This window comes from Rhinoderma darwinii, chromosome 12, assembly GCF_050947455.1.
Source record: "Rhinoderma darwinii isolate aRhiDar2 chromosome 12, aRhiDar2.hap1, whole genome shotgun sequence".
NCBI classification, from domain to species: Eukaryota; Metazoa; Chordata; class Amphibia; order Anura; family Rhinodermatidae; genus Rhinoderma; species Rhinoderma darwinii.
Window position 1 is genome coordinate 76,629,057 of NC_134698.1, and position 15,093 is coordinate 76,644,149.

Sequence of the window (15,093 nt, forward strand, 5' to 3'; positions counted from 1 at the left end):
CATCACAACCCATGAAGAGCACACAGTACGACAGCCATCTGAGCAATCATAACAGGAAGGAGCATTGCTTAAAAGTAAAGGGAAAGAAACATACAATAAGTCAACTTCCTACACATCCTAAAATGCAATGGCCATAGCATGTGAGCACAATCACAGAAAGCAAAGAAAGAAAGAAAAGGAAAAGAAAAGGAAGGAAAGGACAAACAAAAGGCAAGGGAGAGACAAGGAAAGTTAATGGTGAACCTGGACTCCAGTTCCGGAAAAGCATGGGTACATAAGAATAAGAAAAAGCAGCTATGCACCTGATAAATACCTGGGTGGAGCAAGCAAAACCCTCCGCACCCGCATGTAGTTCCCTCTCAGATGAAGTCTCATGGGGGAGGATGGGTACTGGGCCTCAAGCCACTACAGTACGGTTAGGTGGGAGAAGAGAGAGACAAAAGCCATTGAGACCAAGCGTCCGTATATCGTGCAGAGGCAGCCGGGGATTGAGCCAGGAGGTGTTCCATACGCTGTATCAAGGCAACCTCTTGAAACCATTCATCCAACAGTGGAGGAACTGCCGTTTTCCACTTGCAGGGGATAACCGATTTGGCAGCCTGAAGGAGGTGCCTAATTAGGGAGCATTTGTAAATGGGTAGTGGCATAGGGAACATAAATAAAAGGGCTGCCTCGGGAGAACTAGGGACCGAGACCCCAGAGACTTCCAGTATTATTTTAAGAACCGCCTCCCAAAAACTCCGCAAGGAGGGGCAACTCCACCAAATATGAGACATGGATCCCCCCAACGCCCCACATCGCCAAAATGTGTCAGGTACAGATGGGTACCATTTATGTAGGGCAGAAGAGACACGATTTCAGACGTTTTTTGACTCCGCGTGTGAACATACCCTCACAGGGAGGGCTCCTCCTCACACTTCTGAAGTTACATGTATTTCCACATGGCATATAGAACTGAATTTAACATCTAGACCGGTGGTCTGCAATCTGCGACATTACAGCTGCTGCGCAACTACAACTCCCTGAATCCCCGGACAGGCCAAGTCTACAACTTTTTAAATATCCTCACCTCACTGATTTTCCATCGTTCCCAAACTGCCGGTCTCCTGCACCCCACCCTGTAAGATGACCTGCCATCCATTGATATGTTACGTGACCCCGACAGCCAATTTTTGCCCACCATGGCGACGTAACTATGGACGAAATGTCACAGTGCAAGTAGAAGTCATCGAGCACCGGGGAAAACAAGGAGTGCTTGGAAGCTTAAAGGGTTATTCCCACATTAGACATATGTAGCAAATCCACAGGATAGGTCATAAATGTACGATAGGTGAGAGTCCCCCGTCTGGTGAGGTGGCCGCGACATCCAGAGAAAGCATGTATGAAATGTGCGTGGTTCTATACATTGATTCCAATGGGACTTACGGAAATAACGGAGCCCCCTTCACGGGATAGGTGCGGTCTCAGACACGCATCTATAAGACGCTTATGGCATATGGATATGCAATGAATGTCTAAGTTGGGAATACCCCTTTAAAGGACAGACAGGAACGGCAGAGAGTCAGGGAGGGAAATATATCAAAAATATTATTTTCATAAAAGGCAATGATAGCACTGTATGGTGTGAATATTTAGGCACCGCTTGTCACTATTTTAGCATTGTATAGCGGTATAACTTGTGCACATTATGGTGGTATTATATTCAGATAGTAAAACACACTAATATGAAACGTAAAAGGCACACAAAACTGTAATTAAACCAGACACCGCTAAATCAGATACCATCATTACCCTCCAGATAGGAAGGAAACAAACTGAATATGGCTGACACAGCAGCTGCATCGTATATCTGATCGTACAGAAAAGATGGCTTCCTTATCTTATAGGGTTACAGCGTATCTCAACCAACTGCTGCGATGTAATACTGAATTCCTTTAATCCGGCAACAATTGAATAATAGTTGCGGAATATCAAATATTCTGGATCGTCATGAGATTTCCTAAGCGGTTCTCTTTGCTCAGGTTTCTACTTCAGGTCTTGTGAAGTGCCACATAAGGCTGGATTCACACAAGACGGAAAATGCTGTGGATTTTCCGTGCAGAGGATTACAGTCCAAGGCCTTATTCACATGAAATATCGGCCGTCACACGGATCTATATAATTCAATGTGGCCGTTCACACGGCCATTGTTTCAACGGACCGTGTGAAGGGTCCGTGAGAAAATAGGACATGTCCTATTTTTTTACGCTTCACGCATCCCCCCATAGACTCTAGTCTATGGGGATGCATGATATCGCAACCCGCAGCGCAGAGCACAGATGCACCTCGGACGTGAAAAACTGTAGTTTTTCACGTCCGAGATGCGCAACACCCGTGTGAATAAGGCCCCAGCCATGTGGATAAGATTTTAACAAATCGCATCCACATGCTGCTGAACATTTTTTTGGACAGAAATCAGTGCATGCTCCCCCTTTTCTGGATGTTCACGGTGAGTTTCACCCTTTTCAATGTAGATAAGTTGAAAGCCGAAAGAAAATCTGCATGTAACACATGCGGATTTCGCTGCGGAGTTGTGGTGCAACATCTGCAGCCTTTCCGTCCTGTACAAATACAGTCTTAGGCCTCATGCACACGACCGTATTTTTTTCTACCCGTAAATACGGGTCCGGTGTCACACGTATTCGACCCGTTTTTGGCTGCAAAATTACACTGCACTAATCGGCAGCCCCTTTTCTCTATCAGTGCAGGATAGAGAGAAGGGACAGCCCTTTCTGTAATAAAAGTTAAAGAAATTCATACTTACCCCGCCGTTGTCTTGGTGACGCGTCCCTCTCTTCACATCCAGCCCGACATCCCTGGATGATGCGTCAGTCCATGTGACCGCTGCAGCCTGTGATTGGCTGCAGCGGTCACATGGGCTGAAACGTCATCCAGGGAAGTCGGGCCGGATGTCGAGAGGGACGCGTCACCAAGGCAACGGCCGGGAGACCGGACTGGAGGAAGCAGGAAGTTCTCGGTATGTATGAACGTCTTTTTTTTTTACAGGTTGCTCTATATTCTGATCAGAATTCACTGTCCAGGGTGCTGAAAGAGTTACTGCCGATCAGTTAACTCTTTCAGCACTCTGGACAGTGACTATTTACCAACGTCGCCTAGCAACGCTGCCGTAATGACGGGTGCACACACGTAGCCACCCGTCATTACGGGAGCTCCATAGACTTCTATGGGCTGTCCGTGCCGTTATTACGACCAGAAATAGGACATGTTCTACCTTTTTCAACGGCACGGGCACCTTCCCGTAAGAAAACGGGAAGGTACCCGTGGAAAATAGAAGTCTATGAGCCCGTTATTACGGGTCGTAATTACGCCCCTTAATAACGGGTGTTTTTATGGTCGTGTGCATGAGGCCTTAGCCTGGCAATTGTTTGCAGCACAGATCTACGATATATAAAAGAGTCTCTACGTTACCGGATTAAAGGAATATCATCGTTTCCAACACAATTAAAACTAACCTTAAATCCAGGAGATTTTATGCCAAGCGGAACTGAATCCTAAGATTAAAAAATAAAAATGAATACATAATAAATCAGTAACAATCCAGTCACAACAGACAGATTAAAGGGGTTGTCCGGACATAGGGCGGTTTTTCATATGGACGACCTATTCGCAGGATAGGTGATCGATATATCATTGTGGTGGTCCAACACCCGGACCCCACACCGATCAGCTGTCGTGGCTGCCTCCGAGCACAGGAAGTTATGCAGGAGTTGGTGCTGGAAGCAAATGGCTCCGTACACCGATAGCGGCCGTGCGCTGCTCTGCTCGTATTGACTTGAATAGTGCAGCACAGCCGCTATACTGGGACCAGTGTCTTCTGCTTCCAGCACCGACCACTGCATAACATCAGGTGCCCGGAGGCAGCCAGAACAGCTGCTCGGTGTGGGGTCTGGTTGTCAGACCCCCACCAATCATACTGATGACCTATCCATAAGGTTGCATATTTTTCAGCCGCTCTGGTGCTCGGACCTAAACCATTTTTAATTCTGCTCTGGTAGGTCTGCACAGCAACATAGCATCGCCTGCAAGTTATTGTAAAGTTAGCATGTCTGACTTTTTATTATAATGGTACTGGACATCCCCTCCCCATGGGAAAATATTTTAGTTGCGTTGCAGTCACTGTAATTATAGTACAACGACGACTTAAAGTGAATGTCCACCCTTGAATACCATTTTATTTGATTAATTACCGAATATATATTTACAGCAGTTGGAGCTCCATGTTCTGATAGAGCTCCAAATCCCAAAAATTATGCCACCACTTGGGAGAGCTTACTGCCTTAAAGGGGTTTTCCAGCCAGTAAAAATGTATGGTCTATCCTCAGGACCCAATAGCTCATGGGTCAGGGTCCGACTCTCAGCTGTTTTGAAGGGGCCGCAGCGCTCGTACGAGCGCCGTTTCCCCTTAATTTCTTCTTGACCACTGTGAATCTTCGACACGCATTTAGTGGAGATTCACAGGTATCGCAGCCTTTTCTCCCATTGAAGTGAATAGGAGAAGGCGGCTGCAATACCTGTGAATCCCCGCTAAATGCGTGTTGAAGATTCACAGTGAACAAGAAGAAACTAAGGGGAAGCATCGCTCGTACGAGCGCTGCGGCCCCTTCAAAACAGTTGATCGGCGGGGGTCCCGGGAGTCATCAGCTATCGATGGCCTATCCTGAGGATAGGCCATCAATTTTTATTGGCTGGGAAACCCCTTAATTGGTTCATTGTATAAACAGTATGCAGTTTGCTCCCCCTAGTGGTGACTGCCAGCAGAGAGAATTTTATTATTTAACTCTATGGCTATGCAGGGGATTTGAAGCTCTGTTATCATGAGAACTGAGCTCAGACAGCTATAAAGATATATTAAGAAATTATTCAGCGCAGAATTTTAGACCTAAAAACAACATTCTTTTTAACAATGACCAATGTATATGACCAAGATGGACATGGTTAACCTGGTGCACCTCATGCGGACATTTGAGTTGGAGCTATAAGGCTTACGCCGCATGAAGCACAACATTTTAGGTCTCTTGAATCATGATACAAGTGCAGAATTATAAGCACCCAGTGCTCTCTCTTTACAGGTGCGTCTGCGGACATCCATCACACATGATCACCTGCGTGTCGGCCGCTTCTCTCCAGCTGTTGCTAACCTATAATTCCCCATGGGAGGTTTCAGCTCGGTAGCAGCTGGTAAGTGAAAGGTTTCCTACCCGGAAGTGAATCAGGCAAATGGAGAATTAGATCAGGTCTATAAAACCTATGGCTTTCCAGCTGTTAAACTAGAAGGGTTTGGACAGGCTCCAAAAATGTGATCACATGACATCTCATCACTATGACACAGAGATATTTGCAAGCAATCAAGTTGCAGGACGGCGCACACCGGAGAACAAAGGCAGGCGGCAGTGCTTACCGTCGGACAAGGCTGCACAGCACAGTCTCTTATTCCACAATGGCTGATGTCTTTCCAGAACGGGCATGGCTTCTTTAGATTTACCTACACATAAAAAACACGTTATTTCATTGACACTACGGAGATGAATTATAACACCAAGATTAGAGGGTAACAAAACGTTCAACAAACTTCTGACATGTCATAGTGACATGTCAGAAGTTTTTATTGGTGGGGGTCCAGGTGCTGAGACTTCCACCATCGCTGAAATGATGGGGCAGAAGTCTGTGATTGACGCTCCTTGTTAGGCTGAAGACGGGCGCATAGACGTTCTATGTGAGCCCTTCAGTCAGGGGGGGGGGGGGAGTAGCGCCAATTACAGCCGAAGGTGCAGAGCGCTCAGCTGAGGGCTTCTGTCCCATCATTTTAGCGATGGTGGGTGTCTCAGGACCTAGACCCCCACCAATCAAACCTTCTGATGTCTCTAGGACATATCAAAAGTTAGGCAAAAGTGCAATTAGGCTTCATGCACACGACCGTGCCCGTTATTATGACCCGTAATTCTGGTCACGGACGGCCGCGGACAGTCGGACGTTTTTACGAGCCATGCTCCCATTATAAAGTATAGGAGAACGGTCCATAAGATAAAAAAAATAGGACATGTCCTATTTTTTTCGGCAGGTTTCTACGGTACGGACACCCTCCCTTAGACATACGAGAAGGTGTCCGTCGGCCATAGAAATGTATGGGCCCGTACGGCCGATTTTACGGTCATGTGCATGGGGCCTTACTCTTTAATCTGGCAGCAATAGAACAGCAGTGCCGGATTGTCAGCAGAGAGACGCACCAATGAATGTGAAAAAAAATAATAAAAAAATCTTATGAATTACCTTGTAGTATCTGAAATAGTCTGTTTCCAGTAGTTTTTGTAGTTTGGGATAAAGATTATGGTTGTTAAATTCATCTATAGTCTCCACATCACACGTGCAATCGTCAAGGTACCCGGCAACCTAGAAGAAAAACAACAAGTGTAGGAGAACTGGTGGTAGCTGCGAAATGACTGCATCATCCGGCCGAGCGTTACACAAGTTTTACAACTTCACTTCCCCATCAGGAACTAGTAGTGAGAGACACAGGACCCCCCCCATTCTAGAGATTGGGAAGTCCCAGAAATTGTACCCCCCATATCCTGTGAGAGCAAAGCATTGTGTCAGGGCCCACGGTCAACATCATGCTCTACCCGCATAACCATACAATGCCTAAATAATACCATCCTACTGTGCTATACAGTGCCCATATAATATACCCGGGGAGGGTCTACACCAGATGGAAGCCTCTTCCTTCATGATTTTGATGCCCATGAACCTAAACGCACGTTTTAGGTGGTACATAGTGGAGACGGGCAGTTTGATGCCACTAGATAACAGAGGCCATATGGTAAATGCCCTATTTACCCCACCTTTGATCCAGCTCTGTATCCTACGGACATGTTTATGATGGGAATAGCCCTATAAATGACAGATATAATATTTCTATACAGCAGCCTTGAGCCATAAAGTCTTTTTGTTACATTCTGCACCTTCTATGTTTTCAAAAAGTGACAACAGCAGCCATTCCAGCTCCTATAGTGGATGTCATCTTGATTTTCTAGACTAGATTTTCAAGAAAATCTTCCTGGCAATTCAACAATACAGGTGCAACAAAGTATCACTCTATAACCAGGGAGATCTATCCCTGCGGGAGACTAGGAGCAACAAAGTATCAACACATAACCAAGCAGATCTATCTACCTGTCATAACCCATTATAAACAAGCCGTGTACATCATCCACCATGCTTTACCTTACCATTGCACTTTTTCTTAAATTCCACCTTATAAAACAAGTCCATATGTATCCACAACAAAGCCAAAAATATTGCATCTGCCTGCGACTTATGTGCCATCTGACAATATCGCCATCCATAGATCTCCAAGTTAAAAGAGAAAGTCGGGCGGCTTGAATCATACAAAAGTCACATCATGTGACAGGTACAACGCCCAATAAGCAAGTCACAATACTAGAGAGGTCACTATATGATGCATTCTGCCATCTGACCAGAGCAACCAATCAGGAAATGAACAAAGGCTGCAATATTTTAATTATTGCATATATAATAAGGGAATAGAGCACCCCCCCCTGCTGTGAATGCCCACCGAGCTGGCACCTCTCACCTGGCAGAAGCAGCTGTGGGCAGCAGAGCCTGGTCTGTGTTGGTGTGCCCCCCATGGCAGCAGGCAGCACAGGACGGTGAGGAGGATGAGGGATCTCATGTCCACACTGGTTCCCTGCAGCAGCATCACTCACCAGCTTCAGCCGAACCCGGAAGTGGCCCTGGGCAGGGGGGGGGCGGGAACTCCGTGACGTCACGGGTGACGTAAACGTGTGCAGAGACCGGCACGTGTCTATAAACAAACGAACGCCACGCCCACTCCTCGCCGCCGCCGCTGGGTGATGGGGGGGAATCCTCTCATGACAGGAGACATTGCATCATCATTCATGTTTCCAATGTGACCACAATAAAACAATGGCTGCTGGGAAATAAACAATACGTGTAAAGGGGCAGGTGGACGGAGACATATACAGACATGAAATCATAGGGAAAAACTGTCGTTGCCCATAGCAACCTACTGGGGCGCAGTTTTCAGGCCACATGCGTATTATTTGCGCATTTTCCTGCAGGGTAATGCAGTGCCAGCAAAAGATACGAGATGTCAAGTAATCTCATCTACTTTGCAGAATTTTTCCACACATAAATTGACCGGAGGTGTAAATTTATCTCACGTTTCCCTCTCAAAATTTTATCTGACAAGTTTAAAAAAAAAAAACGCACCAAAATTCACAGCATAAAGACGGCACATATTTCCGCATCAAACGGTAAAAAACAAAACTAAAAACGCCTCAAACCCGCAGTATGAAGTTCGCATTTCACCTGTCGAATTACCTGTGTTCACCTGCAGTTCTGATGAAGATTTTCCGCATCAAATTATACAACGTGTGCAAACGGCAGAAGCGCTCGACTTTCCTCAGAGCGGTGTACCGGCTCAATCGTGAAAAGCCGATCAGAAACAAAACGGCTCAGCGCACACCCGAGCACTTCTGCAGCTTCGTTTTTGCGATCGGTGGGGGTCTCAGTGCTCGGACACCCACCGATCAAAACTTCTAACATGTCACTATGACTTGTCAGAAAAATATTATTCAATATCTTATTACTATTTTATTGCCTTTGAATTAGGAGTAGTAATAGGACTGCCATAGAGGTGCCTGGGGCCTCTGCTGTACCTCTATGGGTATGTTCACACGGCAGCGTCCGTAACGGCTGAAATTACGGGGATGTTTTCAGGAGGAAACATCCCCGTAATTTCAGCCGTAACGGCATGTGCAGGCGCTTGAACGTCGCGTCCATTACGAACGTAATTGGCGCTGCTTTTCATTGGAGTCAATGAATAACGGCTCCAATTACGGCCAAAGAAGTGATAGGTCACTTCTTTGACGCGGGCGTCTATTTACGCGCCGTCATTTGACAGCGGCGCGTAAATATACGCCTCGTGTGAACAGACAAACGTCAGCCCATTGCTTTCAATGGGCAGATGTTTGTCAACGCTTTCAAGCCGCATTTTTCGGACGTAATTCGGGGCAAAAACGCCAGAATTACGTCCGTAATTAGTGCGTGTGAACATACCCTATATGTCTCTGATTTTATATGACGGGTCTTCTCTCTGAAAAAAATGGTGGCATGCTCCATCGGACTCCGTATGTACGGACGTATTCATAGTTTTGCTTCTATGGCAGTCTATCTCCATACATACAGCACACGACGAAGCCTGTATGTAGCAGACCAGGGCGCCCTACGGCCTCTGTGCTTTACCATATAGGCTCCGTTTAAATATATTCCCCTAAAAATACCCCAAAAAATACATAAAAATCACCAGGAAATCCATTCTCCAGTTCATCATTATCCACTAAACAGGAATGGATCCCTTTACAGATGATAAGAGAAACGGCTCCAATGGAAAAGTTTGGGGAGGTTTCCCTTCACCCCTGTTCACACAGAGTTTTTTGGCACGTTTTTTGATGCGGAAACCGCGCCAAAACCGCCTCCCATTGATTTCAATGGGAGGCAGAGGCGTTTTTTTCCGCAAGCAGAAAAAAACGCTCCCGGAAAAAAGAAGCGTCATGCCCTTTCTTCGGGCGTTTCCATCTCCGACCTCCCATTGACATCGATGGGAGGCAGAACGAGCGGTTTTGGCAGCGGTTTTTGCCAGCGGCGCTCAATGGCCGAGATCGGAAAACGCGGCAAAGAGTGCAGGCAGGTCAAAATCTGGCTCAAAATTCCTGAAGGAATTTTGAGGCAGACTTTTCTGCCTGCAAAAAAACTCTGTGTGAACAGGACCTAAAAGCAAATGTGGATTCAGCCTAGTTGTAGCCATAATGGGTGCCACCCCACTTTCCCAGACTCCTGTATGGCAGATCTGCCTAATCTTGTGATGATACACCCCCTCTTTTTACGTATATTTGTAGAGAATGTGACACTTTATTTTTTAGAATTTTTTTGGGGTGTTTATTTGTAAAAAAATAAATACTCAAGATGGAGTCCTATAGATACACAGTATCTACTTCTGATACCAGATATTTTTAATTACCAGTTTATTATATAGCGCCGACATATTCCGCAGTGCTTTACAGAGATGGTCATCATTCACATCAGTCCCTGTCCCCCAATGGGCTAACAATCTAATTTTGCAGCCATTGGTGGTTTCTGGCACATGGCCGCTTCTCCATCATCACGTTCACTGCGTAGTGATAAGTATACTGGTAATAATAGCGCTGAAGAATATGAATCATCCATGTGTTACCTGATGTTGCATGCGGCTGAATCACGAGTCTACGTGCAGGATTCCCATCCACCTCAGCTGCAAACAAAAAGGCAACTCCTCCTGTAAACAGGACTTCCATCTCTTCAGTGCGTACAGGGCCAGTCCCGTCTCTGATCCAGTCATCCGGCGCTATCCCGTAATTCACTAACAGATGATGGGGCATGTAGTGCTGTGTGGCATTATGTCCCTGTATCACACATCATAGGCTTAGATACACAGGATTAGCCGACAGTATCACACTTTAAATGCTTAGATACACTGGCTCTGCCAACAGTATCACACTTGATAGGTTTAGATACACGGGCTCAGCAGCCAGAATCACACATGACAGATTCTGTATACACAGCATTTGTGGTATACATTTACGACACATCTGTCACCCATAGGATTTCATTGTAAAACAAAAAAACATACTGCCAGTATACTTTTTTTGCGGTGGCCCTCTGTATATGAAAGAGCAGTCCGCTATGCTTTCCTATACAGTAAAAAAAAATGTTCTGCTGACACATACCGACCGGGCATCCAGTAAATTGGGGGTTATGGATTTATTTTATGTATATGCCGGGAGCTTCAACGTAAGCATTGTTAGGGTATGTTCACACGCAGTAGCAAAATACGTCTGAAATTACGGAGCTGTTTTCAGGCGAAAACAGCTCCTGAATTTCAGACGTTTTTGCAAGTACTGGCGTTTTTCGCGGCGTCTTTTACGGACATTATTGGAGCTGTTTTTCAATGTAGGCAATGAAAAACAGCTCCAAAAACGTCCCAAGAAATGACATGCACTTCTTTGACGCGGGCGTCTTTTTACGCCGTCTTTTGACAGCGACACGTAAAATTACACCTCGTCTGAACAGAACATCGTAAAACCGATTGAAAGCGATGGGCAGATGTTTGTAGGCGCAATGGAGTCGTTTTTTCAGGCGTAATTCGAAACGTAAAACGCCCGGATTACGTCTGAAAACTGCGTGTGACCCTTAGGCCTTATTCACACAAGCGTATTTCACGTCCGTGATACTCGCGTGAAAATCACGCGTGTCGCACAGACCTATGTTAGTCAATGGGGCCGTTCAGACATTCCGTAATTTTCACGCAGCGTGTGTCTGCTGCGTAAAACTCACGACATGTCCTATACTTGGGCGTTTTTCGCACATCACGAACGCATTGAAGTCAATGGGTGCAAAAAATCACGCGCAGCACACGGAAGCACTTCCTTGTGTCGCGCGTGATTCGCGCAACAGTAGATCAAGAAATTAAGGGAAAAATAAAACCGCTTCCTTCATTTATTTTTCTAAACATAAAAACAGAGTGTCATAAGGATGGCATATGCGTGAAAATCACGCAGCCACGCACCAAACACTTATGACACACGGAACTGCAACGCGCGCGTGCAAAACGCACACGCTTGTGTGAATAAGGCCTTAGAGTGACCTCCATCATTCTTGAGTTCCTTTTCTCGATACCAGAATTTGTCAAGGATTCATTCAAATTCACAAAAATGACCGATCGGGAGAGATTGCACATACAATGGTCTGATGGACAGAAATCGAAAATGGCTGCGGACGGAGCGTTTATTTATAGGTTCATGTCTTCACTTAACACACATTAACCAATCAGATGATGCCAAGTACACAATGTGTAATCCACTGCTATACAAGGTAACAAGATTCTTCCTCCTTGAATCCCTTCAAGAGCATCTGGTCGTCATTACTTTGGAATTCCTTATGACATCATCTTTATCCTATGTAATCAAATGATGGGGAATCCTAAAACATATCTCTATATCTATTTTGATAACATTTCTACAATTTATATAATTACTCTAAGGCTGGGTTCAGACAGAGTTTTTTGACGCGGAAACCGCGCAGCGCAAAACTCGGCAAAAACGGCCCAAAAATGCCTCCCATTGATTTCAATGGGAGGCGGAGGCGTCTTTTTCCCGCGAGCGGTAAAACCGTCTCTTGGGAGAAAGAAGGGACAAGCCCTATCTTCTGCCGTTTACGCCTCTGACCTCCCATTGACATCAATGGGAGGCAGAGAAAGCGTATTTTGCGGTGTTTTATGCCCGCGGCGCTCAATGGCCATTTTTGGCGCGTTTGCGCGTCAAAAAAACGTGTCAAAAACTCAGTGTGAACTGGCCCTAACAGCATTTAGACGCAGTGTTCACTTAGATACAACTTCTCATTCATCGTATAATAAATGTCCATATTTTCCTTGGTCAAACCTATAATCTGTGAAGGAGATGGATACACAGGAAGCGCACGTCAGCGCCCACATCCTGCGTGATGTCCTGCGGCAGAAACCTTCATTAGAAGTGAAGCTAATTCTATACTTGTGGTAACATACGTGTAAAAAGCCCCGGGATACAGTGGAAGTAACAGGAGAAGCGGTGGATACAGACGACCTGCCGTCAATTATTTACAGATACTGAGCGCTGCCGGGAGGGTGACTGAGCAGGACTTCATTTCTACCTGGTGAAATATTGTACTTATTTTCTTAATGCTGTTCCCTGGGCTGAACTAATGGATCCTTCAGTGAGCCCAGATATAGCAGAGCCCTCATGGGGGTCACCAGCAGAACACGAGACCATTAGACGCTCACAGAGCAGGTCACGTCCTGTTTGGGGGGGGGGTCTAACACTTTTTTGGGGTTGTGTGACATAAACCTCTCAAGCCTTATGACCTGTAGGTACAATGAGAACTGTACGGTGGCTCGTTGATCGGTGCTCATTTGCTCCTTTCACAAGGAGCCATGCATGGGGAAGAGCGATCGTTACTATGATCGCTCATCCCCATACATTTCCATCATGACTACGAGAATATTTCACGCTGCATAAACGATACAATCAGCCGATGATCATTCGTCGTCTGATCGATGCCCTGTTTACACAGGGCAATGACCGGGAACGAGCCTTCATATAAATGCCTGATAATTGGCCGGTGTAAAAGGGCCTCAAGTCCTTGTTCACACATTGCAGATTTTGCACGCATTTAAACCAAAACCAGAATTGGATCCAGGAGATGGGACACCTTTAGGGCTGGATTTCGCACCCTGGATTGTTTTTGTTAAGCCGTTCCCTGACCTGAAGAGGAGCATGAAACTAGAACATTCATGTGTGGAGACGAGGAAAATGGAACATTTGTAAAGTCATATATAATTATTACCATACAAAGAGTAATTAAAGCGACACTCCCTGTAACGCCACTTACAATACACACGTATATGGATGGAGCATAGTCAGGACTTCAACATTAGGTGTCACACCGATCGGTCTATGGGGTGGTCTGATCAATAAATGAACAGCAAATCATTTTCCTCTGGACTGTATTTCATAGTATCACATACTGCGATCGGAACCATCAACACGACTGCTGTATCAACAATCGGTTACCAGAACAGTTGTCCTAAGGCCTTATTCACACGAACGTCTGCGTTTTGCGCGTTGCAGTTACGTGTGTCATCAGTATGTGCTGCGTGATTTTCACGCATATGCCACCCTTATGACACGCGGTTTTGAAGTCTAGAAAAAGAAATTAAGGAAGTGCTTTTATTTTTTTTCCTTCATTTCTTTATCTACTGTTGCGCGAATCACGCACGTCACACGGAAGTGCTCCCGTATGCCGTGCGCGATTTTCAAGCACCTATTGACTTCAATGGGTGCGTGATGCGCGAAAAACGGCCAAGTATAGGACATATGCTGCGTGAAAATCACGGACTGTCTGAACGGCCCCATTCACTAACATAGGTCCGTGATTTTCACGCGCGCATCACGGACGTAATACACGTTTGTGTGAATAAGGCCTAAGGGTGTAGTCACATGGTGTGGTTTGACAGCGATTTGCAGCAGTTTTAGTTAGGGCATGTTCACACGCTAAAATAAAAAATGTCTGTAAAATACGACGCAGATTTCAAGAGAAAACAGCCTCTGATTTTCAGTCATTTTTTAAGCAACTTGCGTTTTTGCAGCGTTTTTTTCGGCCATTTTTGTAGCGATTTTTCTATTGAGTCAATGAAAAAGCACCTCCAAAAACGGCTCAAGGAGTAACATGCAGTTTTTTTGAGGCGTTTTTTTTTATGCGCCCGTTTTTAAAAACTCCTCCTGGGAACGGAACGCCTTTTTTTCCCATTGAAATCAATGGGCAGATGTTTGTAGGCGTTCAGCCCCCGCATTTTTAGGGGAGTTGACTGCCCGAAAAACGGCTGGAAATAGGCCGTGTGAACATACCCTTAGCATGGATACCACGGTAAAAACGCATAGGGTTGTGTAGTGTGGCAAAACCGCACCGTGTGAATCCACTTTGGGAACATGCACAGATGACATGTTGCAACTTAGCAAATTAGCCCAATTGACCGATGTCTCACATTGAAAATTCTCGTTCAAATTTTAAACCCAAAGTGCATAAATATAAGTGTATATATACATTACATACATACACACACACTATGTAACAAATGCGCGCCCTCTAGTGGAAACAGGCATAAAGAATCTGCCTCGCTTTAGCGGTAAAGTGACATGCACGGTCTTCGGCTTCACCTGCACAGTCCGCATGCCGCTGGGTTCATTTTCCGGATTCCTTTCAAGTAATTTTAAGGGCTAGTTCACACGGCGGATTTTGCTGCAAAATTTCCTACGTGTGAACATACCATAAGGCCTAGTTCACACTGAGTGTTTTTTTTGCAGGCAGAAAAATCTGCCTCAAATGTCCTTCAGAAATTTTGACCACATGGCAGAACACTTGCTGCGT

General features: G+C 45.5%; 1 protein-coding gene across 1 annotated transcript in view; it reads right to left on the reverse strand.

Annotated features, from left to right (window-relative positions):
• ERO1A (endoplasmic reticulum oxidoreductase 1 alpha) overlaps positions 1-7,836 on the reverse strand; it is a 36,247-nt gene extending 28,411 nt beyond the window's left edge. The window contains exons 1-4 of the mRNA XM_075844129.1: positions 7,649-7,836; positions 6,328-6,447; positions 5,459-5,542; positions 3,513-3,551 (exon numbers count right to left, since the gene is read on the reverse strand). Of these exons, the coding sequence (XP_075700244.1) occupies positions 3,513-3,551; positions 5,459-5,542; positions 6,328-6,447; positions 7,649-7,774 (369 nt within the window). The 5' untranslated portion in view covers positions 7,775-7,836. The remainder of the gene's footprint in view (positions 1-3,512; positions 3,552-5,458; positions 5,543-6,327; positions 6,448-7,648) is intronic.
• Between the last annotated feature and the right edge of the window lie 7,257 nt (positions 7,837-15,093).